Here is a 26,475-nt window from a genome sequence, read left to right on the forward strand (position 1 = left end):
GAGGTTGGTTCCTCTCCAACTTGAGACTGACTCCTTGAAGATGTCTAGGTTGTTGGATCCTTGTTGTGCGGTCCATGGAGGGTCAACTAGCTTGTTGAGATCAAAGGTTACCTTGGAAGAGGTGATTGTATTCGGTGCTCTTGATCATGTTGCTGATTTGATGTCGAAGTACGCACTCAGTTTTGAGTGCTCTTTGATGTTCTTTCAGGATGTTCCTTTGGGTTTGGAGGAGGTCCGTTAAGCAAATCAAATTGCTGGCGTCTTTTAGTTTTGTTTCCTTGGGCCTTTGACCTTGTTTATGTACCCCTTTTAAAAAAACACCCTACGATTAAATATTGGACATTTTCAAACTCCTTTTATATGCCAACTGTGAAAGCTCAGGGTGGTTGGATGGAATCATGCTTCAGTCTTATATGTTGGATCGAGATCGGAATCTCGCCAATTTTTTTTTTTTTGGTGTTTGAAATTCATTTGGGCGAGCTTCCGCACACCTTGATTACATCCTCAGAAGGAGCTTTGTCATTCCCAAAAGGTCGAACCCATGACGTCGCCACTCATTTTGCTCATAGTTTAAATGCAAGAATGGTCGAAATCAAAATCTAAACTATTTTGATCTCAATCCAACGGTTGCAAGACGGTAAACACGTAGGATTGAAGCAAGATCAGGTTGGAACCTTTCAATTAAACCAATTCTAGTATTAGTTTTAAGAAATGAACCGGAATATTGACAAATCCAAAAAACCGACCCGAGATCAAACCCTAAATCACTTTTCTCAGAGTTGCCCCGCTTCAAAAGAATCAGAACTCCGGTGAGCGAAAAAGGAACAGCAGCGAAGAGGGGGGACGATTAGTAGGTAACCTCGCCTATCTTTTTCCCCCTTTTTTTTTTTTTGGTCTTTAGGGTATGGATATACATCTAGTTTACCTTTTAAGAATTATCTTCTAAGCTTTGATTCTGAAGAACTCCCGGAAGCTTGATTATTTCTGTTCTGTTAATGGACAGGGAACTTGTTTTTTAGGTGAATAGCAGGGGAGTTTTAAGATCTTCTGCTTATCTCTCGACACGGTGAAGCCAATTGGTTGCTGAAAGATCTTAGTCCTGTATAAAAGCACTCAAATTACGTGAAAAAAATGTCTTCTTTAAGGAATGCTATTAGTAGACGTGCTCATAAAGAACGAGCTCAGCCGTAAGTGAATTAACTGTGTTTTTCCCCCATGGGCTTCTATTTTCATCTGTTAAGCAACTCACTATGGCGTGATGTTTTCATTTATAATTCAGGCAATTTAGGAAGAAGTTTGGGATACTAGAAAAGCATAAGGATTATGTTGTGCGTGCAAAGGCATTTCACAAGAAGGAGGAGACTATACGGGTAATTCTACCAGTGTTTGCTTCTGCTGATTTCTTATTCTTTGTTCATATCCTCTGTAAAAATTAAATATTTGGTGCTTGTTTTGTGTCTTTTGGTTTGTTTACAGAAACTCAAGGAGAAAGCATCATTCAGGAACCCAGATGAATTTTACTTCAAGATGATTAGATCAAGAACAGAGGGCGGAGTCCATAAACCAGAGTGAGATATATGTTGTTCAATTCTTTGTTTTGGTCCCATAAGTTTTGGTCATACACTTAACTAATTTAGTTTTTCAGGAGTGAGGCCAAGAATTACACTCATGAGGAACTCATGCTCATGAAGACCCAAGATATAGGATACATCTTTCAGAAAATTCGAAGTGAAAAGAAGGTGCACTAGTGTTTCTAGTTATTCTAGTCAATAATAGTCTAATATCATTTTTTTCTGGTTTGGGAATAGAAATTAGTCAGTCAAGTTTTACGCAATTCTTAGTTGGCATCTTATTGTGGAGTTCTTTGTTTTCTGTAGAAAATTGAGAAGCTAGGCGCTGTACTGCATTCTCTTGATAATCAGGCACCTAACAAGCACATATATTATGCTGAAGATAGGTTTGAACTTCTTGACCTTCACTGTTGCACTTTAAACTATATTTTTGTTATATTCAAAACCCACGGTATGAATCTGGCTGTTTTTAAAATCTGAACTTCTCTTAGATGGTGATAATCTTTCTTGTTTTTTTTCCCCCAAAAAAAGTTGGCATCATTTATAGAGAATAGTAGCAGGAGTTAACATTTAAACTGAATATAATAGAACAGAGATTCTGGAGATCTCAATAAACAGAATTATAATGGTAAGCAGAGATATACTGTTAACAGAATAGAGATGAATCTGAGCTCAATTTATGATAGAGATGAACTACTGCCATAAATCTGCGAGTGATAGTTTTCTCAGGGTGAGGTGGAAAAAACACATGAAAAAGCTTCCTGTTAACTGTTTTAGAAGCACCTTTGAAATTTTTTGGCTGACATCCTAGTTCAAGTAGGATTCTTTTAATGAGTAAACTCGATGATTCTATAATAATTCTAGAAATTTTTTATATTTATTCCTACACATCCATTCTATATTATAACTACAGAGGAGGTTAAATGGTAGATGGAGATTGTGTAAATTTCTTTTATAACAGGCTGTGGATTTGCTAATCATATCTCTTTCGGCCATTAAATTTTAACTTTATATGACATTCTTCTTATTATTTTCCTTTCCCTTACAGTGAGGAAGCTAAAGAAATACGATCACAAGCTAAGCCAAGGGTTAGGTTACCTTCTTCTGAGGATGTCCCAGATCATATTAAGAGGTTAAAATAATTTCTCATTTGCCTGGCTGTTTATCTCTTGTATCCCTCTGTGCTTGTTGCTGTTTTAACTGAGAAAACGTAAGGTTTCATTAACGACGTGTAAGATATGCGCTCTTGAAGGTCGTGACTTATAAACATTCATAGAAGTTTGTAAGCAATGTAGCTTTTTCATAAACAATTGTTTGTGCGTGTTCATATAGCTAAATAATGTTGGGTGCTGCAGAACCAGAGACCTTGTCTGGATCTGTTCTCTAACATCTTGCGAATTTCTTTTTATCTTTCCAAACTCCCCAGATAGCGTAGGTAGTCAAGTCCTTTATTTCCTCTTGGAAGTGAAGTGGAAGAACTACAATGGACTTAAATTTCACTTTATACATCTGATGCTGGCAGCACAGCTAAACTAGGCCAGAGCATAAACTATTTTCAAAGCCTCAATGAGCCATATGAGCTTCAGGCTATTTGATTTGTAGGAGTTTGTTCTTGAAAGGTTAACATAGTCTTTGAAACCTCCAAATCTGACTCCCAAAATGAAAAGTTCCTATGTTAAGTCAACTTGGGTTCAACAATTGGTAAACAAGACAGAACCTTCCAGCCAACTTGGAAGCACAATCAATTACTAAATTTTCAATGTTTTGTAACCTTAGAATGATTTCTTTGGCTACGGCTGGTTCTACTTTAGGACTGATCAACGATATCAAACGTTTTTTTGTTGGATTGGATGAATGAATGATGTCGAACTTGAATACTCAATTAAAGATCCAGCATATCTGTTAATCAGTTTCAAAGAATAAATTTAGGTGAGGCCTTTGGACATGATCCTATTAAAGAAAATGTCAGACATGTTAGTGTATGTAATAGTTGGAAGTCTATCTTGAGCTTTTGGGTTTACGTGATCCTACAAAATAGAAATCTGACATTCAGTGTCCAAATAATGGTGCATTTGGGGTGTCTGAATTGGTAGTCACTGATTTGGGAATTACTTAAGTTTTTTCTTTTCTTAGATATGGCTTAAAGATCAATATATGATTATATAATTTTCTAGATTTTGGGTTAATTCATCCACTTTATTGCTAGGAGATGTATCTTCCTGTTCTTGGGTTCCTATTAATCCTGATAACTTGTGGCTTTTCCCATCCAGGAAAACAGCTGTTTCCTATAGAGAACTGGAGGCAAGGAAGAAGAGACTAAATGATTTAGAGAAACTGTATATGGACATGGAATTGAAAAAGGAACTGCAGGTTTGAATGTCTTTGATTTTTCCCTTCCCTCTTTTTTTAAGGCATCATTGGTTTGTATATGTAAATCATCAATATGTTGAAGCAGAAAAAAGGCCGCAAAAGAAAGCTTCGTGAAGATGAGATTGTATGCCCAACTTCTCAACCTGTATATAAATGGCGGAAGGAGCGAAAGCGATAACGAAGTTAAACAGTGTTCTCTTTCTGCATATCTCTTGCAGATTTTCAGCTATGTTCATAGACAGTTGAACTCATGCTTTGGAGAGTATATACAAATGATCGTTCCAGTGGCTAGGTGGATGTCCTGGGTTGTCAAAACCTGTTATCTCAAACTGAAAAAGTCAAATTGCATTTCTCTGGAAGCTGAATCATTTCTTTAGAGAAAGCTGGAGGATAAAGGAGAAGCCATGAAGCAGGTTGGTATCTCTCTTCCCAAACGACAAAAAAGGAGATTCTGAACCTTTGGGTTATGTTGTTGGTGATCACTTGATCAACTCTGATTACTGTTTTCTTCTCTCTTTTGGATATGTATGATTGTTAACAGATGATAAGGCTTTATATTTTTTAATTGCTTAAATACAGAAGCAGGTTTGTTGGTTTTTTTTTTTAATCACAGACTTTGTTTACAAACTGGATCCTGGTGAGTGGTAGGTATAGACAAATACCAATTTGACTCCATCTAGATGTCTACTTACCTCTCAAATTAAAAGGAAAAGAAAAGTAAAAGTAATGAAATCAATTGTGGTTCTCAAGTTCTGGTTGTTTCTGGATGAAAAACCCCTGATTCCCCTTCTTTGCCCTACTCTGAGGATAGTGAACAACAGAAAACAATCAATTAACCTAAAAAAGGCCACAGAAACAATCAATGTTTTCACCTTTAGGAGTGGATCAAACTCCAAACCAGGTGGTTGCATTGATCACACTATATATAAAACAGAATCCTTGATTATCTTTATCCATAACAACAAATGCATATCTAAAATATGATCTCGTTTTATTCAATCCTACTTATCTATTTATAGAATTCGGGGATCGCCTTGTTGTAGACTTGACAAGCAATTCTTACACCTGCAAATCCAGCTTCTTGAGCCAAAGCTTTAAGTTCTCTTTCTGTCCTCTCTTTTCCTCCTGGTTGAGCCAACATCAGGAGATCCATCTGGAAGACATTATGAGATAGGAGACTGCTGTTTGGTGCTTCAGGAACCAGAGACTCTACAGCAATTACTTTTCCATTGTCTGGTAGTGCTTCCCAGAAATTCTTCAACAATTTTAGGCATTTCTCATCATTCATGATATGAAGCAACCACTGCAAACAATTTTGTTAGCTCAGAAATCAGACTCTAGAATGTATGATAAATTAAAATGGTTGAGTCCATTTTGGGAAAACCTTAAGTAAGTATATGAATTGGGATTTCAAACTGTGAAAAATAGATTCATCAATCTGTTGTCCTTTGTTTCCAGATAGTGTTTGGATGGATGCTCAAAGCATGGAAGTTTATATATATATATTTTTTAAAAATGTCACCTTCACAAAGATGGCTTCTCCTTTTGGAACACTGACAAACATATCTCCTTCAACATGCTCAACACCTAACAATAAAGTTTCATCAGTTAGCAAAAGAAGTATAGACTGCATCACAAGGATTTTGATGCTGGTTTTCACTATGAAGAAAATGAAGAGTATGATAGAGCTGTAGTAGGTTCATTATACCATCTCAAAATAAGATACCTATTTATAACAAAAGCATCTTGATGATCTGAGCACAACACATGCCTCCAGCAGGGATGTTTACTTATTTTTGTCATCTCAACTTGTTTATACCCCAGACTGCATCCAAAACAATCTATTCTAGTGAAATTAGGCTTCACCAATAACTATATCTTCATCTTTGAGATCATGTAAACCACATCAATGAAGATGCCAATTGAAGTTTTTTGATAAACCATGAAGTTCAACTCCAAACACCATAGATCAAAGCTAATTGTTGACTATTGTGATAACTGTGATTGCTTTCTTACCAGAATAGTGTGGTGCAGCTTTTATCACATGAGGCAAATCAAAGTTAATTCCCTTGATTGTTGGATACTTGGAAATGATAAGGTTCAGAGTGACTCCATACCACCACCAACATCAACTATCTCTTTTAGTCCCTCAAACCCTTTATAAGTCTCAAGGAGCTTCTTCATGGTGATCATACTGGCATTGTACATAGCTGTATTGAAGACCTTGTTAAATATAAGATTTTTTGTTAGCACATATGGTGCCAAATGCGTTATATTCATGGTTTTCAATTATTTCTCATGGTTGAAAAACTTGGATTTAAACTGGAATAGAACAGAGTCCTCTTACACTACAATATTCTAAAATGTTGTTCCTTCCAAAGAAATCGTCCAGGAGTTTCTGAGAAACAATTGAGATTAGATGGGAGGTAAAAGGTAATGGATAATAGAACAGAGTCATCTCTTTCTATACCATTTTCTACTGCAGTTACATTTCCTTCTTCAACTATGTCTAAGTAATGTTGCCACCACTACTCCTCAGGATGCTCAATCTTTTCCGTCAATGTTGTCAAATCACATAGCTTTAAGGATTCCCTCCTTGATTTATGCTTCTTCTGTTTCTCTGGAATTAAGCCCTTAACAATCTCACTTCTCATCTCTTCCCTACCCAAGAACATCTAACCTCTATGTTTGCTTGAATTGCACATTTCCATTCCATTAACCTGCACATGATGCTACAGGTTTAGCCATTTAAAAGAATTTAGTTACTGTTCTCCAGCCCTCATTTCCAATTTAGTAATTTCTATTTCTCTCTTGAATTGTATCTCACTCAACTATCAAAGATTTCACCCTATGTGACTCATCTGTAGGTTTTTCTCATGCTCAATTATCAAAATCCTCTGTAGCTGTTGTCTCTCAATCTTTAATCTTTTCAAAAACCAATTTAACTATGCAGTAGGATGAATGAACAGGTAGTAGATGACCTGAGAACAAAGAAATGCCTACTTGGATACATGATAGTTGAATCATTTATTTGTTTCATATTGGAACTGTTGTGTCAGTATTTTCTTATTTGAGAAGGAAAACAGAAAGGCCTACTTTGATACATACATATAAGCTATAAATTAGCCCCATTGGACTAATTAAGTATATATGAATGACCTTTTAACTCAAAATTGTAATAAGCCATGAGCCTTGTTATACTAAACCAGAAGATTAGTATCAGTAGAACCACCCTTCTCAACCCTTTCCTCTGGCCTCATCTGCTCTGTTCTTTCTTTTTGATTGCAATAGAAGACAATTCCAATCTCTGGTCTTGGTCATCTTCTCTGCCTCTTCTTGAACTTCCAACTTTCTTTATCCTCTTTTCACTGAAAGAGGAACCCAGTTTACTGTAATAATTTCACTCAATTAGACGACTGTTACATACATGTTAGAGGTATAATTTCTTGGCTACAAATTCATTATCTGAAAAATAGCTGTTTTGGTGGAGTTTGGTGTTCTGAGTAACTGAATTTGTGGTGGTTCATGATTGTAGGGAGCTTTCACTCATCAAGTTGGTGAAGAAGAACAATCTCCCAGACATTAAAATGCAAGAAATATTTATATCATCATCTTAAAGTAAATGGGGGTGGAGACGAAGTAGTACTTACCTGATTCTTGCAATTGTGTCCATTGCGATGTCAGTAGTACTGATCAATGACTATTGGAAGATCAACAGAATTCATGGTGATGTCCTCAAATGATATTCCTCTAGCAATACCCAGATCCACCCTACACAAAACAGCCCAACTCATAAAGATCATGTGTGCACTTAAAAGTGTAAAATTTCAAGAACCCAAAAGCAGAGCACATCAGTGTTAGTGATGAACACTACAGCTAGCTTATCTCAGTAGCAGCAAAACAAGGATAGGCATGCTAGTCTCTATTTTGTTACCTGTCATGTACTAATCCGTGCCCCATTCATCGTTCCATCAAATTGACAATTTGAGGCATGAACCTCTCTTACTAGAGCTTCAGATGAATCATCTCCTAAGCTTCCAATGCTAGGAAATACAATGAAAGGATGATTTAGGATCTGATCCTGGAAAAACCCTGTTTCCAGTTCACATAAAATTTCAAGAACTCATAGTCATACTAGTGATTGTTTAAACAATTTGAAAATAAAGCTTGCATGAAAAACACCTTATTCCATGTCCAGGACCACATTTAATTCCAGTGATAATCCAGTAAGAGCTCCCGGATTCAATTGAAATACAGTCATTCTCATATAAAACTAGATTTGAGCATGAGGATAAGGAGATTTGATACATGGAAATTAAGTGTTCATTTCCTTGAAAACATATAGCTAGTTAAAATGGGAAGCAGTACCAGTTCTATGGTTGAATCTCTGATCACAACATGGTCAGAATTTGATACATTTATACCATCTGTGTTTGGACTTTCCCTAGGTGCTACGATATTAACATTTGAAACATGAACCGAAGAAGAGTATTCGATCATCAAATCAAATGCATTCTTGGGCTGTCTATAAATTTCAAACCATTCATGTGAAGTTTTAAAGATAGAATACCAAAATCAGAAATTTACATTTTCCTTTTTGCAATTCCACTAGGCCAAATCACTTCCATCAACTTGGGCAGATTCTGATCCAATGATTGTCAATCCATCAAAAGAACTAAATGCAATCCAGGATCCTATTTCACAAGCTTTCCATTGTGATTGTTCACTTGGAGTAGTTAGCTTTCTTAAAATCCGCATCTCAAATACCTAAGTTAGAAAGAAACAGAGCTAAACCACAAAAAATAAAAAAAGATAAGAACTTTGCATGCATGGACAGTGTTAAGTACCTAGATAGTAATTTTAGATGATCAACAAGGACCAAAAATTGCTCTAGATTCAACAAGAAGGCCTTGTCTGGAATTCTCAAGGTGGAAGGTGCAGTACTTCTGCAAGCAAGAGCCCATGCACCCAAGAATGCTTGCAAGTAAGAGATATAAATATCAATAAAAATAACACTTCAAAAAACAGATGATTTTTATCCTGCAAAAACTTTGAAGACAGTTGATTTTACCTTCAAAGAAGATGATCAGGAGAAAGAAGAACTCTGCGAGTAAGAAAATAATACATGTGAGTCATCAGTGTTGCCATCTCCAACTGCTCAAGCTCATGAAATCAAAAGTAGTTTCTCCCTGGTGATGTGAAGGGACAGATCTTGAAAAGCCCTTGCAAAGATTGATGCCAGAGACAGATAAAATATAAGAATGAAAACCCCCAGCCCCCAGCACAGAAGAAGAAAACACATTAGATAATATCTTCAACCACTAAATTCCATTTCAATGGAGAATTTCTAGCTGTAAATAGTAAGAGACTAGTGAAGATGAAAGACATGACAGAGCGAAATGAGAAATGATTTCTAGTTTGTATTGTGAAAAATAACAACGCAAGTGTTAGCTGTCATAACAAGTAATATAATGATAAAAGATCGTTCCCTCGAAGATTATAACTTAAGTACCAAATTAATTATAACAATTTTATTTGAACAAATAATCAGGAAGATAATTATTCTATACTATAATGCAAATTGAAATTGAAATTTAAATTGAGATTTATTAATAACTAAAAACCTAGGAGTCAGATTTCACCATAACTAAGCATTCCCACCCTTTTATCCCTCTTTATAATTTGAGAAATATTTTCCAGATTGATAGTCGAGATTCCCTTCCCTATCTATTAATCTCTCTCGAGTCTTGAGTACTAATAGAAATTCCCTCAATTGCTAACCCACTATATTTCTATGTGGGTTACAACAACTGAGAAATCATTAAATTCTATGGATTCCCATGTAACAACTACACAAACCATGTAAGTATATCTCTATCCTACATGTAATTCATGGATTTTACTCCAATGAACTAAACACATAAATCCCCTCTCAGTTCATTATGATTAACAAATCAGTTGATTAGTGGCCAATTAATCAAAAGCATGAAGAATATAAGTAAAAACACAATCAAAGGAAACAATATTCAAAATTATATTGATGAATTCAAGAGTGGGAATTCAAAGATAGGCTACATCTGATCCCTAGTAAAATTAAATTAGTTCATACTATAAATTAAAAACATTACAGAAGAGTTCGTGAACATTGAAAGAAGATGAAGAAAAACTTATTCCCAAACTTCAAATCTCCAAAGCCAACCAATGTCTCCTGGTTCGACCTCTCCGCTCCTCCAAAGCTCCAAGAAGGTTCTCTCTGGTGTTCCAAAGCTCCAAAAACGTCCTCCCCTTCTTCCTGGAGGCTCTCCTTTTATGAGTTTGCTCTCCTTTTATAGATTATTTAAATTCAGAGTTTGAATCAAACTCAGAGTTCTTATCTGACTTAACCAAGGAGTGTTTTGACATATGAATCGGACTAACTTAGAGATCTCCAATGCATAATCCCACCGTTAGATTTGAAACCAAGAAGTCATGAAGCTCTCCTAAAAAAATCGGCTCGATCGGACACCATATGACCATCCGATGAAGATCTTGATCAAAACTAGACAAGAGACACTCAAAAACGGGATTTTTCTGTCTTCCTTATTTGAATTTGATTCTTCTTCCTCTTTTCCCTTCTTTGATCAAATCCTAAATAGGAAGTAAAACATAGAAGCATGCAAGGACTCATTCTCTCTATGTTTTTGACTTGAGGTAGAACTCTTGCAATAATACCCAGATTTGATTGATAATTTCCTACACGTAAAAATAATAAATTTTAATTAGAATTTGTTAGGAAATATATAAAATCACCGATGTTATATAAATAAAAGGAAAGGGTGCAACATATTCATTTTCATATCATATTAAGGTAAATTGATATAAAACAATTGTAAACACATGGAAATATAGTAAATTAATCGTATAAAATAAGAAATAGTAAGAGACTAGTGAAGACGAAAGACATGACAGAGAGAAATGAGAAATGATTTCTAGTTTGTACGGTAACGAAAGAGAAGAAGAAGAAGGACAACTTACACTCTTTTTGGTTTTTTTTTTGGGAAAAGGTAGCTTGTATTGAGACAAAAAATTGAAATTACAATGTGAAGTAGGTCCTTCCATTGGCGTTGTCCTCTACAATATGAATGAGCATCTCAGGTAAGGACCCAGGAGTAAAGAAAATTTCAGGTACAGAAGGGTGTAACCCCGCCAAAAAGTAAGCCCCCTTATTAAGTTCCTGCATGATGAAAAACACAATTTTGGAAACACGCTGCCACCTCTTGGATATCCCCGATCAGTTCCGTGACATACTAGGGAGCTTTATACAACCCAATATCATGGCAACAGCCCCCCAAGAGTCCTATCGGACTTGCATCAATGGTATAGCTTGCTCAGCAGCCAACACCAACCCTTTGTGGATATCAAGTAACTCCATGCGAAAGATATTTTTCTCGCGAAAACCACCTACAGCCGCAAAGACAACATTACCAAGTGAGTCCCTGGCAAAAATACCATAGCCACCTCGATCCTCAACAATGGAACCATCATAGTTTACAACAATCCAACCATTGGGTGGTCTATTCCAACGGAGCGCACGCTGAATTTTATGATAAAAATCAGCCCGAAACTGCCAGCGGTGAAAAAAGGATTTGTTGGCTATTAGAATCGGGGATCTTGAGAAGCTCACTAGAAAACTGCAATCTAGTGTCATGACTAATGCGTTGAAGAACAACAATGTGAGGCTTAGATTTTTCAGAGAAGATCCATGTGTTTCTCTCTATCCAAACTCTGTAAATGAGGATGCAAAAGCTGAAACGGTGAATCTTGCCTACCACATCATCCCGATTAAGATGCCTTGATGCTCATTCAGTTTCCTCCTCCCTGAAAGCGGTCGCTTTGGCAAAACCTGTTCAACTGAAGGAGCTCATTCCAAATGGATCTAGAGAAAGTACAGTTGAAGAAAAGATGGTCATGTCTCTACCACTATTTTTTAGAGTTGGCGAGTTGATATTATGGGGGTGGGGGAGATATTACTAATATATATGCCGCCGGATGGGTGCAAACCCAAAACCTCTCCATGGAAGTTTGGGTTGTTAACCGCTTAATTATCCTACCACTCTTAGCCATGCTTTCTTCAGTTGGTGTTGTGGATACTGATGATCTTGATAATTATTTATAATTACAAGAAGGGTTGACCATGTTAGATAATTTTTTTTTCTATGCATATCATCCTAATTTAATATGTAATCAACCAAAAGGCAATATCAAATTCCGTTAAACGTTTACCAAAAAAAAAAAAATCCATTAAACTTGCTACAATTTTGATAATATTTTATGGGTAATTTTCATATGGAGCCCCTGAGGTTTGGTCCATGTCACTTTTAGTCCAATTTAAGTTTTCTTTTGCAAATGGCTCCCCTATGGTTTTAATAAATGATTAAATAAGGACAATCTTAATGAAACCATTAGTTTAATAAATTTTGTGACGAAAATACCCTTGTGTCCTTTGAATTTTTTTTTTAAATTTTAGGTTTAATCTACTAAAATAGATATCTAAAATAAATCTGGAGCTTGAAAAAGATGAGTCAAAACGATCTAAAACAAAAACACTTCGTCTTCAACGAACGACTCGCCTACGTCCCTCTGCCTCTCCCACCCTGGAGCAGATTCTTGTGAGGCTTCTAATCATACTTCCGGGGGTTCCAATCACGCTACAACAACCCCCACCCATCTACCTATTTCCGTACCTGTTCCTGCAGTCGTTCCATTGCAGTTTTCGCCACTCCAACATCAACACAATAATCAACATATACAGTACAACGATTTTGGATCTTTAGAGTTGGCTTATCCAGAGAAATAGTTCATTCCTTTCAGTGTTGAGTTCCTTTTTGTGATGCAAGAAATGATCAAAAAGGAGGTCAGGAATTATATGTCTAGGCTTGAGTAGAGCGTGCTGTGCCTGCAAAGTGAAGGGATGAGGAACGCTGCGGTGAAGCATATTGGCATTAGCAAGATCGACTAAAGTTATTCAGTTGTTCATCGAAGAAGATGGAAGATACAAACAAGGGTGACAGAGATAGCCAGTGAGGTAGAGGAAGAGAGGACCAACCTGCAAAAGGAAGAAAAAAACGATCTTGTTTTTCTTCTCGAAGTCTCTTGAACCTCGTGTCTATCGAATAATTTTTGGTCGTGTACAAAGAAAAAAAGGGAGATCGAAGATGGGTGAATCTTGAGAAGGCCTGAAATAGGAGTGAACACCGTTAGGTTCTTTGTTCTGTCTAGAGTAGTAGAAAAGAGCTTCAAGTTGCAGAAGCTCCATTTAGTATTGAACAAGAAAATCAATCTTCCCCCAACCGTTGAAAAAAAAAAAAAGTTCTCTTCTGAGCTTCATGAACCACACTTGGATCTGAAATAGGAAAATCAACCCCAAAAAAGAAATGGAAAGAAGAAACACCTTCAATCGAAGTGTTTTTGTTTTAGATCGTTTTGACTCATTTCTTTTAAGCTCCAGATTTATTTTAGATATCTATTTTAGTAGATTAAACCTAAAATAAATAAAAAAAAATTCAAAGGACACAATGGTATTTTTGTCATAAAAATTATTGAACTAACGGTTTCTGTCAAGATTGTCCTTATTTAATCATTTCTTAAAACCACAGGGGAGCCATATGCAAAAGGAAACTTAAATTGGACTAAAAATGACATGGACCAAACCTCAGGGGGTCCATATGAAAATTACCCATATTTTATTCCTTACATAGATTCTATGATTTATGTTTTTCTAAAATACCACTTCCTAATTTTGAGGAGAAAAAATCTTATACTAATAAGACGGTCGAAACCTAGGATTTAACATTGAGAGGGGACAAAAGGTGAATGATGTTATAAAATTTCTGCTATTTTATCATTTTTTTTGGTAATAAGCTATTAGGATAATTACTATTGCCCATTTATACTTTGGTTTTATTACTAATCAATACCCCTTCTTTGTGAAATTACTATTGCCCCCCTCATTTCTAACGGTGTTAAGTGACTGTTAACATCAAATATGAAATGTTTATTTTCCCCTTAAAATTAATAAATAAAAAAATATTACATTACCTTTATTTATAGAAACTTATATTGAATGTTAATTATATCCTTAAAATTTTATATTTTAGAATTAGTTTTAGATTTGGTGGGACCACATACTTATGGTTGTTGAAACTTTTGCATTTCATAAATTTTTCATAATCACCATGATGGAAGTTTTACAAAAAAATTAGCATATAAGATGCTAATTGATAGAAAATTTGGTAACATACATAATGGTCAGCATATAATTAAGTGATTTTCAATTTTCAACTTTGAATTGAATTTGATATTTCTTAATATTTTAGTTTATATTTTTAAGTTTTATTTAATTACATCTTTCCTTTATTCGGTGGTTTCTTTTAAAAAAGAAAAGTGAATTTAAAGTTAATTTTTTCCCATAGTTAATTAATGGTAGTATTATAACTTGACAAAAGAATAAATAAGTAAAAAGATAATTACAGAGTTATTTTTGGGATTTTGAAAAAATATATAGATGTCACATCATCAATAAAATAACGGACCTTAACGGGAATGGGGCATTAGTAATTATAAATAAAGTTAAAGGTTGGATTAGCAATTTTAAAAGTATGGAGAATAAAATAGTACGAAAATCAAAATAAAATGGGTCAACAGTAATCATCCATAAGCTATTTTATCATTGAAGGATAGCTCAGTTGGTAATGACCGACACCTCTCAGTCAAAAGATCATAGGTTATATTGTCCTTTTAGCATATGTAATAGTCCCCACTCCTAATGTAAAGCTTTAAATTCTCCCTTCCCCTCCAACCCATCCCACCAAAAAAAAAAAAAAAAAAAAAATTATAAAAAACTATCAAATTGTTATAAAATAAAGAGAAAATATATTAGATACAAAAAAGAAAGACAAGATGAGTTCAATCAGAACTGATTCATTCAGTTGAGTGCATTACATATTTATAGTAGAAGGAACATCTACTCTGATATGGAAATATAATATATGATTCTTGCACACAATAAGATATTCTTGATATGGAAAGATAGATTGCCGCCCAAGATAGAAGGTGCATAGAATGGAAATATTAATTGCCAATATTGTGTAATGAGATGGTTGTGATCTTCACCAATATTGCATCCTGAGGTAATTGAGATCTTCAATTGGAAGTACAATCTCTTTGGGGTAATGGACATCCATAATAAATATTATTTATAACACTCCCCCTTGGATGTCCATCAATAGATAATGTACCTCGTTAAAACCTTACTAAGAAAAACCATGTGGGAAAAAAAGAAAAACCCTGTGGGAAAAAAATCTTAGTGAAGGAAAAAGAGTATACATATCTAAATAATACGTATTGGTAGCTGCCTCATTAAAAACCTTACCAGGAAAACCCAGTGGGACAAAACCTTGGTTAAGGGAAAAAGAGTGCAGCACGTATTTTACTCCCCCTGATGATAACATCATTGAGTATCTTTGAATACGTACATTCCATTATCATATACCAACTTCTCAACATTTGAAGTAGGCAACGCCTCAATAAATAAACCTGTCAAGTTATCACTTGAACGAATTCAATGAACATATATTTCACCATTTCATTGAAGATCAAGAGTGAAGAAGAATTTCGGTGAAATATGCTTCGTTCTATCTTCTTTGATGTATCATCCCTTCAATTGAGCTTTGCATGCAACATAATCTTCATATAATATTGTTGAAACTCCTTCTTCTAGTAGAAGACTGCATGCTTCATGAATGTGTTGTATCATTGATCTTAACCAAATATAAAATAGCTAACATTCACTTGAAAATAAATAGCATGTTTGAGATCTAGTTTTATGTAGATCAGATAAATATCCTGCATCTGCAAAACTAGTAAGTTGATATCCACATTCATAAAATAATATCATGTCAATAATTTCTCGAATATACTGAAATATATGTTTTATAACATTTCAGTGTCTTCGTATTGGAGAAGAGATAAATCTTGCTAATACACTTATAGAAAATGCTATATCTGGTCTTATACTATTAGCAAAATACATTAATGCCCCAATTGCACTAAGTATGGTACTTTATGACCAAGAAATTTTTCACTATTTTCTTGGGATCGAAATGAATCTTTCTTTATATTGAGCGATCTTACAACCATTGGGGTACTCAATGGATGTATTTTATCTAGATAAAATCGCTTCAAAATATTCTCTATATAAGTTGATTGATGAACGAATATTTCATTCGTCAAATGCTCAATTTACAAATCAAGACAAAACATTGTCTTTTCAAGATTTTCATTTCAACTTTTTCAAATAATCTACTGCTTTTGGAAACTCTTCAGGAGTTTCGATGATATTTAAATCATCATCATATATACTTACTAAAATTAGATCCATTTCCTTTAATAAGGCACAATAATAAATTAGATCATTTTTATGCTTTTCATTTAGTAAATATCCACTAAGGAGATTACCATATATGCCTTGATAATCTTTGAAGCCTTATTGAACAAACTTCCTAGGAATTTTTATATGCTTCAGTCATTTTGAATCCTTCAGGGATTTTCATATATATTTCACACTCGAGTGAGCCATATAAATTGGCTGTAATAATATCCATTAGACGCATGTCAAAATTTTCATATCTTGCCGAGTTAATAAGATATCTGAAGGTGATTGCATCCACCACAAAAGAACATGTTTCCATGTAATCAATGCCAGCATCTCGCAAAAATTCTTGTGCCATAATTCATGCTTTATATATCACAGTTTCATTATTTTTCTCATTTCATTTTTCGCAGAAAACTCAATTGTATCCCACTGGCTTTATACCTTCAGATGTTGGACTACAGGTCCAAAAACTTTAATTTTCAAGCGAATTCAATTCTACTTGAATTGCGTCTCTACATTTTGGCCAATCATTTCTTGATTTATATTCATCAACAAATTTATGTTAAAGATCCTCGTCTTGATGTATTATTTCAACAATAACATAATATGCAAAAATGTTGTCGACAACTATATCTTTCCGGTTCCATATTTTTCCTGCAATGACATAACTAATGGAGATCTCTTCATTATTTTCAGGTACCTGAATCTCTTCTGGGCTTTCATAGAAAGTTATGTCTTCAGGATTTTCATAATCAATTGTCTCCATTTATGACCATCTTGATCATTTGCTCCTTTATTTTTCTAGGATTTTATCCTTGGAACCGATTAATCTTCCACGTTTTAAACGTGGTTTAATTTCAGTTGCACTGATAGATTGTTCTGCTGGGACATCAATTCTAATTGGAGCATTTACAGCTAGAATATGAGATTTAGTAACTCTTAGCAGGTCGACTAAATCGGCGCGTTGATTTATAATATTTATTGCATTATCCTTTGAACTTCAAGTTCACGAGCTCGATCTGAGGATCTAATGAGATAATGATAATGCATACAATCAATCTCTTTTTCCAACTGTTTATTCTCTCCCCCTCATGTTGGAAAAACTAATTCATCAAAATAATACTCAGCAAGTATTGCATTAAATAAATCTCCTATCCTTAGCAATATATTGAATTATATAAGGAGATTTATATCCAACATATATTCCTAACTTTATTTTGGGATTCATCTTTGTGCGCTGTGGTGGAGCAATTGGAACGTAAGCTGTACATCCAAAAATTTTAAGATGAGAAATATTTGGCTTCTGACCATAAGCCAATTGTAATAGGGAGAATTTATGACAACCTTTTGGCCTGATGCGTACAAATGATGCTTTGTTTTCATAAACAATGGTTTAGCAATTAATTGGAGACAATTAATAAATAATTTTACCAAACCATTTTGGATATAAACATGAGTAACAAGCTATTCAACTGTGATCTCAGTTGTTATACAATAATAATAAAGCCTGAGATGTAAATTCACCAGCATTATCAAGACAAACTGTCTTTATCTTATAATTCATAAATTATGCTCTTAATCTCATTATTTGAGCAAACAATCTCGCAAACACCAAATTGCGAGTTCATAATGAACATACATGTGACCACTTTATAGATGCATCTATTAAAATCATATATTATCTGAATGGTCCACATGATGGGTGAATGGGCCCATACATTTCACCCTTTATACGTTTTAAAAACGTAGAATGTTCAATCTCAACTTTAGCTGGTGAATATTTAATAATAAATATTTCTTGAGAACAAACAATACAAGAAAATTCACTTAATTGAAGAATCTTCTGGTTCTTCAATGGATGCAATTGAATTTTCAATAATTTTTGGCATCATACTTGATCCGGTATGGTCCAACCGGTCATGCCAAATAATAAAATTATTAGAATCAATGTTCATTTGGTTTACCCAAGTATGTGTTTCAACCATGCGATATTCGTGTAGTACAAATTGGGAGAAATATCTAATAACTTTGTATAGATATTTACTTATACCATTATTTGTAGTCTCAATCTGATAATAATTTTGGCAAATAGCTTTGAAACTTAATAAGTTTCTTTGAGACTTACTACAAAATAATAAATTATTTATAACCAATTTTATCTCCCAGATAATAATAGATTAGCTCTTTCGGAGCTTCCAATCAATGTTGTACTACCGATTTTATATGAACATTGGCTTCCGCATCATCAAATAAGAGAAATATGTATATTTTTCTCTCAGTATAATATGCGTCACAGCATATAAGAGAATATTCACATTCTTCATCAAAATGAAACAAAATATATTAAAAGATATATAGAAAGTCAATAAAAAAATTATAGAAGAAAAAGATTAAATTTAAGATAAACTAACATATGAGATGAGATTTGAAGAGAAAAGAATTACATAATCAAATCTTTAACTATTATCTTCAAAATAGTTTGTAGCATCTAGATGTGTAGTATCTGTGAGACCATCAAAATCATCACTTTAATAGGCAAAAATTGCTCAAGTATCATGATTTTAAAAAATCCAATTTATCTCCACATTATTTTTATTTCTTTAATTAAGGATTGACAAAACTTAATTAAATATTGTGGAGTATGACAGATACATGTCTAATAGCTTTCATACCACATTGGTAAGAAATATTATCTTCACTTCTTGAATTGTTATATTGAGAATCCTTATTATTCTCTTATTTATTTCCATAATGATGACGATAATTATTCCGTCTTTTGTCTCATCTTCTTCCACAGTCATGACCATAATTTTAATTTTGCCTTCTTTCAGGCATATCATGAATTGTTGCATTCACTTCAGGGAATGGAACAAAACCAATAAGACGAGCTTCATGATTTTTCATTAATAGTCCATTCAGAGTATTTCTTAAAACTCCTTTTACGATATTACTATTGTAACAACAAATCTGAAACTTGAAAATTTGCTGGGATATTTTCATGAATAATATTTTCTCCTTATAATTTCAAAAGAGAATTAATTTCAAAAACTACAGAACTGTATTTATTTACAGTTTCAAATCTTGCAGTTTCAAATTTTGCAACTTCATATACACCTGCGGAACTGTATTTATTTACAGTTTCAAATCTTGCAACTTCATGTGCATCTGCAGAACTGTATTCATTTACAGTTTCAAATCTTGCAACTTCAAGTGCATCTGCAGAACTGTACTTATTTACAGTTTCAAATCTTGCAACTTCATGTGCATCTGTAAGACTGTATTCATTTACAGTTTCAAATCTTGCAACTTCAGATGCATTTAACAATATTTGTAGTGCAAAGTTAGCAACCACTATATACAATAAATAAAACCACAATCGTTAAAGCAACATAATATCTTTTTATTTGATTGATTCTTAGATTCAATAAAACACATACCTTTTTATCATGATGCACTTACATTTCAAGATAGACAAGGTAAACTCCATTGTTTACAAAAACGTGCAAGGAGGTCGATCATTCTTTTTCACTTTGGAATAGAAAACATAATGATACATAGTCTGCTGTCTTTCTTCTCAAAACACAATACTTCGAGCGGATTCGTTCTTCGAGGGGAATCGTGCTGATAACGTGTTATAAAATAAAGAGAAAATATATTAGATACAAAAAAGAAAGACAAGATGAGTTCAATCAGAACTGATTCATTCAGTTGAGTGCATTACATATTTATAGTAGAAGGAGCATCTACTCTGATATGGAAATACAATATATGATTCTTGCACACAATAAGATATTCTTGATATGGAAAGATAGATTGACGCCCAAGATAGAAGGTGCATAGAATGGAAATATTGATTGCCAATATTGTGTAATGAGATGGTTGTGATCTTCACCAATATTGCATCCTGAGGTAATTGAGATCTTCAATTGGAAGTACAATCTCTTTGGGGTAATGGACATCCATAATAAATATTATTTATAACACAAATATTAATTTAACATCTATATTAGTTTTTTTTTTAAAACAAGAACTTGTAAAAAGCCACAAAACACAATGATCTTTCAATCTATTATCTTTACCCTTAAAATTATTTTTTCATTTAGAATGTGGGGCAATCGGTGGCATTTCACATATGAAAAGAGAAGCAGAAATATCTCCTTAAAAAGATTTCAAAACATTAAAGGAAAAAAAAAATTCAAAAAATTGGAAAGGTGGGAGGGCATACCCTAATGAGCTCCATCCCCAAGTAATAATTTTTTGCTAATAGAGTAAACTCCATTGAATACGAGCTATTAAGGACTTTTTATTGGAGAATGTTCAAAGAAATCTTTCGTGCAGCAATGGGGATTAAAGAAATTAAATGCGAGAAAAGTGAACCGTCAAAACTAAAACACAAATCTTTTGTACTCATTATTCAATAATAATTTTTTAGTTAAAAGAAAGCTTCTTTATTCAGGAGATTATGAAAAAGCAACCTTAAAAAAAGAAGAAAGAAAGATGCCAGCTGCTCATCTCCCTTACTCTTCTTTCATCTTCTCTAGAAGCAACCTTTCAATGCTGAAGAAACTCGTGTATCTTTTTCCGGTAAGGTGGAGGATAATAAATTAGTTTCGACCCAAAACATGTAGCTCCTGCCATTGGATATAATTCTCTCGCAATGGAATGCACATAAAAGATATTAGGTGAGAGTCCGGACTAGCTCCCCGTTAGGGGAGAAGATCAAATGTGCTTCCTTGATGGTTTTGAACTATATAGTTGGGATGATTTTTACTTTTGATTTTTTTTTTAATTTACAGGTAGACTCCACCCCTATTATGTATGTAAAGGATAGTTGAGAACAGTCAAGACCCTCCTAATCCACACCCCATAGATTTTTTTAAAGGAAACTTTTCCTGATCTACTGATTTCAAAAAAGATTTACCTAGTAAGATTTTTATTTTTTGATACTTTTACTCAAAAGAATGTTATTTTAAAAAAAAATTATCAAATCTCTAATTTAATGCTAAGTGTTCTTGCCCAACTGATATTTTACTCTAAACTACCTGTTAAGTAAAGCACATAATTGTAGCGGAAACAACACAAGAAAGAAAGAAAGAAAGAGAACAAGATACCAGATGTACTTGGTTTGATTAAATGACCTACATCCAAGGATGAGTAGTGAACTCATCAAGCAATGCAATCATCCAATAGCAAAGGTAAGGTTACAGCCCTAAGATCTTGAGATTAGAACTCTATATATGGACATGAAAGGTAAACAACAAGACTAGAAACAACTACACCTGAAACTTGTAGAAGAATCGTAGCTTCAACCTCTCACCAGCACAGATCCAAGAACACCACAACAAGTGTCTTCACGCCTCAATAGCAAGTGCTATTCAACCACCATGAGAGCCAAGTCACAAGAGCAAGATCAACACTAGGGCATACCAACCGAAACCACTACTCAACAGAGGAAGAGCAAGAACCAGAGGAGAATGAGAGAGAAGAGAGAGAGAGTGTGTATCGTGTTATAACAACATAACCCTAAAACCCCTAAATATGATGGTAACACACAATGGAGCTGAAAGGACCAAATTGCCCCTCTAACAAACACATAAGACACACCCTATCCTAATTACAAGGAAATGACAGAAATACCCCTATTACATATACAACATTCTCCACCTTGACTCTGCTTTTTTGATATTGCATAAACCTGAGAGTCAACACAAACCCATCAAATAAATATAAAAAGAAATGTAAAACAAACTATAGAGATAATAACTTTAACAAGTTTAAAGCATATTTAAACTTATCAACAGGTACTACTTTAGTCATAATATCTGCAGGGTTAATAGAAGCATCTATCTTACACACATCGAAGAAGCCCTTAACAATTATATCTCTAATAAAGTGCGGTTTTACATCAACATGCTTTGTTCTTTCATGATACACATTGTTCTTAGCAAGACACAAAACACTCTGGGAATCACAATAAACAAGAGAATGCAAATCATGAAAACCAAGCTCCCCTAGAAGTCCCTTAAGCCACATGTATTCCTTAACAGCTTAAGACAAGGCGATATACTCAACCTCAGTGGTTGAAAGTACCACCACATGTTGGAGTGTGGACTTTCAACTCACCAGATTCCCACCAACATTAAACAAATACTCAGTTATGGATCTTCTTTTATCCAAATCAGCAGCAAAATTAGAGTCACAATAATGTTAAGCTTATTGACACAAGAATATCATAAACAACCTTATAAGATGCAAAATTTTTCAGATATCTCAACAATCACATAACTGCATCCCAATGTGAATCACAAGGCCTATTCATGTATCTACAAACAAAACCAACCGAATAAACAATATCAGGTCTACAACAAACCATAGAATACATGAGGCTACCTATACATTCTTGATATGATCTATCAAGTACACCAGCATTAGAATCCATTCTAAACTTAAAATGAGCACCAAGAGGAGTATTAACAATCCTAATATTATCATGTCCAAACTTATTAACAAGTTTATGAATAGAACCAACTTGAGACAATGTCAAAATACCACTAGGCCTATCCCTATGAATATCAATGCCAAGAATCCTTTTAGCAGTCCTTATATCTTTCATTTCAAATTCAGATTTCAACATAGACTTAAGTTTACAAATCTGAAATTTATCCTTTGATGCAATAAGCATGTCATCAACATAAAGCAAGAGATAAATGAAAGAATTAGGACTAAACTCACAATAATAAACACAATTATCATAATAGCTTCTCTTAAATCTATTCTTGAGCATGAATTCATCAAATCTTTTATACCATTGCCTAGGTGATTGTTTTAAGCCATATAAATACCTCAACAACAAACAGACCTTAGTCTCACTCCCCTTAACAACAAAGCCTTAAAGCTGAACCATATATATTTGCTCATCCAACTTACCATTCAAGAATGCAGTTTTAACATCCAATTGTTCAAGTTCAAGATCAAAGATAGCAGCAAGGGCAAGAAGCACTCTAATAGAAGTATGTTTCACAACAGGTGAAAACACTTCATTATAATCTATTCCCTCAACCTGAGAATAACTCTTAGCCACTAATCGTACCTTATATCTTGGCTGTTCTACACCAGGAATACCAACCTTAAATTTATAAACCCACTTACATGCAACCAATTAACTTCTTTCCTTTGGGTCTATTCACAAGAGTCTAAGTCTGATTTTTCATCAAAGATTTCATTTCATCTTTCATGGCAACAAGCCAATGCTTGCTGTCCCCACATTCAAGAGACTCTTTATAGGTCCTAGGCTCACATCCCTCAAGTTAGTCAGCCACATTAAGAGCATAAGAAATCAGATTTGGACCAGAATTAGATTCACACATATTAGCATATCTAGAAGGCCTCTTAATCTCTCTTTTAGACCTATCTCTAGCCAATAAATAACCATCTAATAGATCCTCATCTTCTAGCTCCTCTTTAACTTCCAAAGAACCACCAGCTTCTAAATCATCATCCACAACAATTGGATCAGATTCATCAAATTCAGATTTAGATTTATCCCCTAACTCCACCTCAAATGTAGTCTTATCTAGATCATGGGAGTTAGGTCTAACACTAAATGAATCAATTTTTAGAAATTCAAGTTCATTGAACTTAACATCTATATTAATTACAATCTTCTTTTCTTGTAAACACCAAAGTCTATATCCTCTAACTCCTAAATGATACCCTAGGAAGACACACTTCCTACCCCTAAGCTCTAATTTACCCTTACTTTGATAAACAAAACAAACACAACCAAAGGCAATTGAGGAACAAGGAGATTTATTTATGACATAACAAGCTGTTCTGGCAGCTTTAACCCAAAATTTCTTACTTAGGCCAGATTCAATCAACATGCACCTAACTCTATCAATGCTTGTCCTATTCATCTTCTCACCACTCCATTCTACTGAGGAGTATATGTGCATGTTCTATGTCTAGTTATTCCATGTTCCTTATAAAAAATCAAAAACTTTTCATTCACAAATTCAAGGCCATTATCAGTCTTAAGTTTCTTGACTTTCTTCTCAGTTTGATTTTCAACCAAGACTTTCCATTCTAAAAATTTATCAAAGACAACAACTTATCTCTAAGAAAATATAGCTAAGTCTTTCTAGAATAATCATCAATAATAGACAAGAAATATTGGGCACCTGAAAGAGACAAAGACACATTTGGATTTCCCTACAAATCAAAATGTATATATTCAAGTACATGAGAGGTCTTATATAAAGAATGAGAAAATTTAGTCTTATGGAGCTTACCCATGGCACACACATCACAAAAAGTCAAAGGGCTGAACTTCTTAAGGCTTATTTGACTATTTTTATACAAGTATCCAAGACCCTTACTACTAATGTGACCTAATCTCCTATGCCAAAGCTCCACCTCACTAATAACCCCACTAGAGACTGATGCAGCCCCTAAAACCACATTTCAAATCAGCAGTTAGTACAACACTACTACCCCTCATAACCTTAAGAGAACCATCACTAGAGGTGTAATGAAAACCCCTAGAATCAAGCTAACTCGAGGACAACAGGTTTCTCCTAAGTCCAGGTACATGTCTCACCTTTTCTAAATCTCTAACAGTCTCATCATTCATTCTTAGTCTAATAGATCCAATCCCCACAACATCACATGCATGATCATTTCCCATTAACACCTTACCACCTTTAATGGACTCAAAAGTGATAAACCACTCCCTTCTAGGAATCATATGGAAAGTATAGTCTGAATCTAAGATCCAAGCATCATGATCACTACAAGGGGACACCACTAGTGCATCACTAGTCACATCAGCCACATGTGTAGCTTACATTCTCTCATTTCCATACTCATTTTGCTTCTTTTGAAGCCTCCCTCTACAATACTTTCTAATATGTCATTCTTTCTTACAATAATAATAGATTCATTTATTATTAAACTTTCCATTAAAATTTTGATTTGTACTTGCATTACCATTCTTTGCAACAAACTTCTTCTTTTTCTTATTATTATTGAACTTCTTCTTGGTTTCATAAATACTTCTATTTTCAGAATTGACATACAAACCCTCACTCACATGCTTTCCCTTCTTCTCAATTTTCAACTCTATATCCCTAATTTTCAATGCTTCCATCACATCATCAAGGGTTATAGATTTTCTACCAATTTAATAGTATTCTTAACACCAACATGAGAATCAGACAAAGAATTTAATAATAGGACAGCAAGGGTATTATCAGATAATTCCTCATCTAAATCAGCCAAATCATATGACAATTTATAGAATTCCTCTACATTATCAGTAAGACTCTTAGAACCATCTATTTTAAAACTAAACAATTGTTCTTTCAATAAGGTAACATTAGGAACAGATGCAACCATATAAAGTTGTTCAAGTTTAGCCAAACCTGGGCTGCAGTCTTACAATATCTTACTCTTCTCATTACAGTGTTATTCAAGTGCAAAATTATAGTGCTATAGCAAAGTTCTTGCATATCTTCCCTTTCTTCTTCAGCCATAGATGAAGAAGCCTCTTTACCTTCCTTAGAAATTTTAGAAACCTCTTTATCTACCTTCAATGCCTTATGGCATCTATTCTGAACTAGAATGGCATGCATTTCTATTTTTCCATACCATAAAATCACCCTTACCATCAAATTTTTCCAATTCATATCGGGTTGGGGCCATGATAGAAGAATAAAGAAATAACAGTTAGAATTTATCTAACAAATCAAAATAGTAACACTTTAGATATTTACAACTTAATCAATTTCAGATTTTAATCAAACAACTTCTGAAATTATAACAATCAGAAAATATTAGAACTAATTCAAGAAGTTAAGTAACAAATTAATGATGAACAACAGAATATAAATCAAGTTTAATAATAACAAAGTATAATTCAACAGTATGCAATAACTAGAAAATCAGAAAATTGCAAACTGTATACAGTTTATAATCTAAAAATTCAAAACAAATTCTATTCGATTATAAACACCAACTAATCATCAATTTCATATATCTAAGCTATTAAACATAAAAGCCCCAATTTTATTTCAAGAAACTCTAGGGCCGAACCACTATATCAATCAGACAACCAAATTGGAT

The 26,475-nt window shown here is 34.0% G+C and overlaps 2 protein-coding genes across 3 annotated transcripts in view; one reads left to right on the top strand and one right to left on the bottom strand.

The window, feature by feature from the left end:
- Positions 1–760: 760 nt before the first annotated feature.
- LOC149016016 (putative U3 small nucleolar RNA-associated protein 11) lies at positions 761–6,799 on the top strand. 2 transcript variants are annotated; one of them, XM_089157109.1, is made up of 9 exons: positions 761–854; positions 1,004–1,187; positions 1,280–1,370; positions 1,477–1,568; positions 1,646–1,739; positions 1,878–1,957; positions 2,620–2,703; positions 3,842–3,941; positions 4,027–6,799. In XM_089157109.1, exons 2-9 carry the CDS (start codon positions 1,132–1,134, stop codon positions 4,117–4,119), a joined length of 690 nt encoding a protein of 229 aa, XP_089013235.1. In that variant the 5' UTR covers positions 761–854; positions 1,004–1,131; the 3' UTR covers positions 4,120–6,799. The 2 variants fall into 2 exon arrangements, with proteins under 2 accessions (XP_089013235.1, XP_089013236.1); XM_089157110.1 differs by having other exon boundaries at positions 1,020–1,187.
- Positions 4,951–26,475, bottom strand: part of LOC149016017 (caffeic acid 3-O-methyltransferase-like) — a 95,557-nt gene continuing 74,032 nt past the window's right edge. Inside the window, 3 exon segments of the mRNA XM_089156651.1 lie at positions 4,951–5,244; positions 5,464–5,528; positions 5,958–6,024. Of these exon segments, the coding sequence (XP_089012777.1) occupies positions 4,951–5,244; positions 5,464–5,528; positions 5,958–6,024 (426 nt within the window).

Source organism: Hakea prostrata, chromosome 5 (assembly GCF_041222555.1).
Source record: "Hakea prostrata isolate BN-2017 chromosome 5, UWA_Hpros_2, whole genome shotgun sequence".
NCBI classification, from domain to species: Eukaryota; Viridiplantae; Streptophyta; class Magnoliopsida; order Proteales; family Proteaceae; genus Hakea; species Hakea prostrata.

Coding starts and splice junctions, on each gene's coding strand:
- LOC149016016 (XM_089157109.1), top strand. CDS start 1,132: ATGTCTTCTTTAAGGAATGCTATTAGTAGACGTGCTCATAAAGAACGA. Junction 2,704..3,841: donor GTCCCAGATCATATTAAGAG/GTTAAAATAATT, acceptor TTTCCCATCCAG/GAAAACAGCTGTTTCCTATA. Junction 3,942..4,026: donor AATTGAAAAAGGAACTGCAG/GTTTGAATGTCT, acceptor ATGTTGAAGCAG/AAAAAAGGCCGCAAAAGAAA.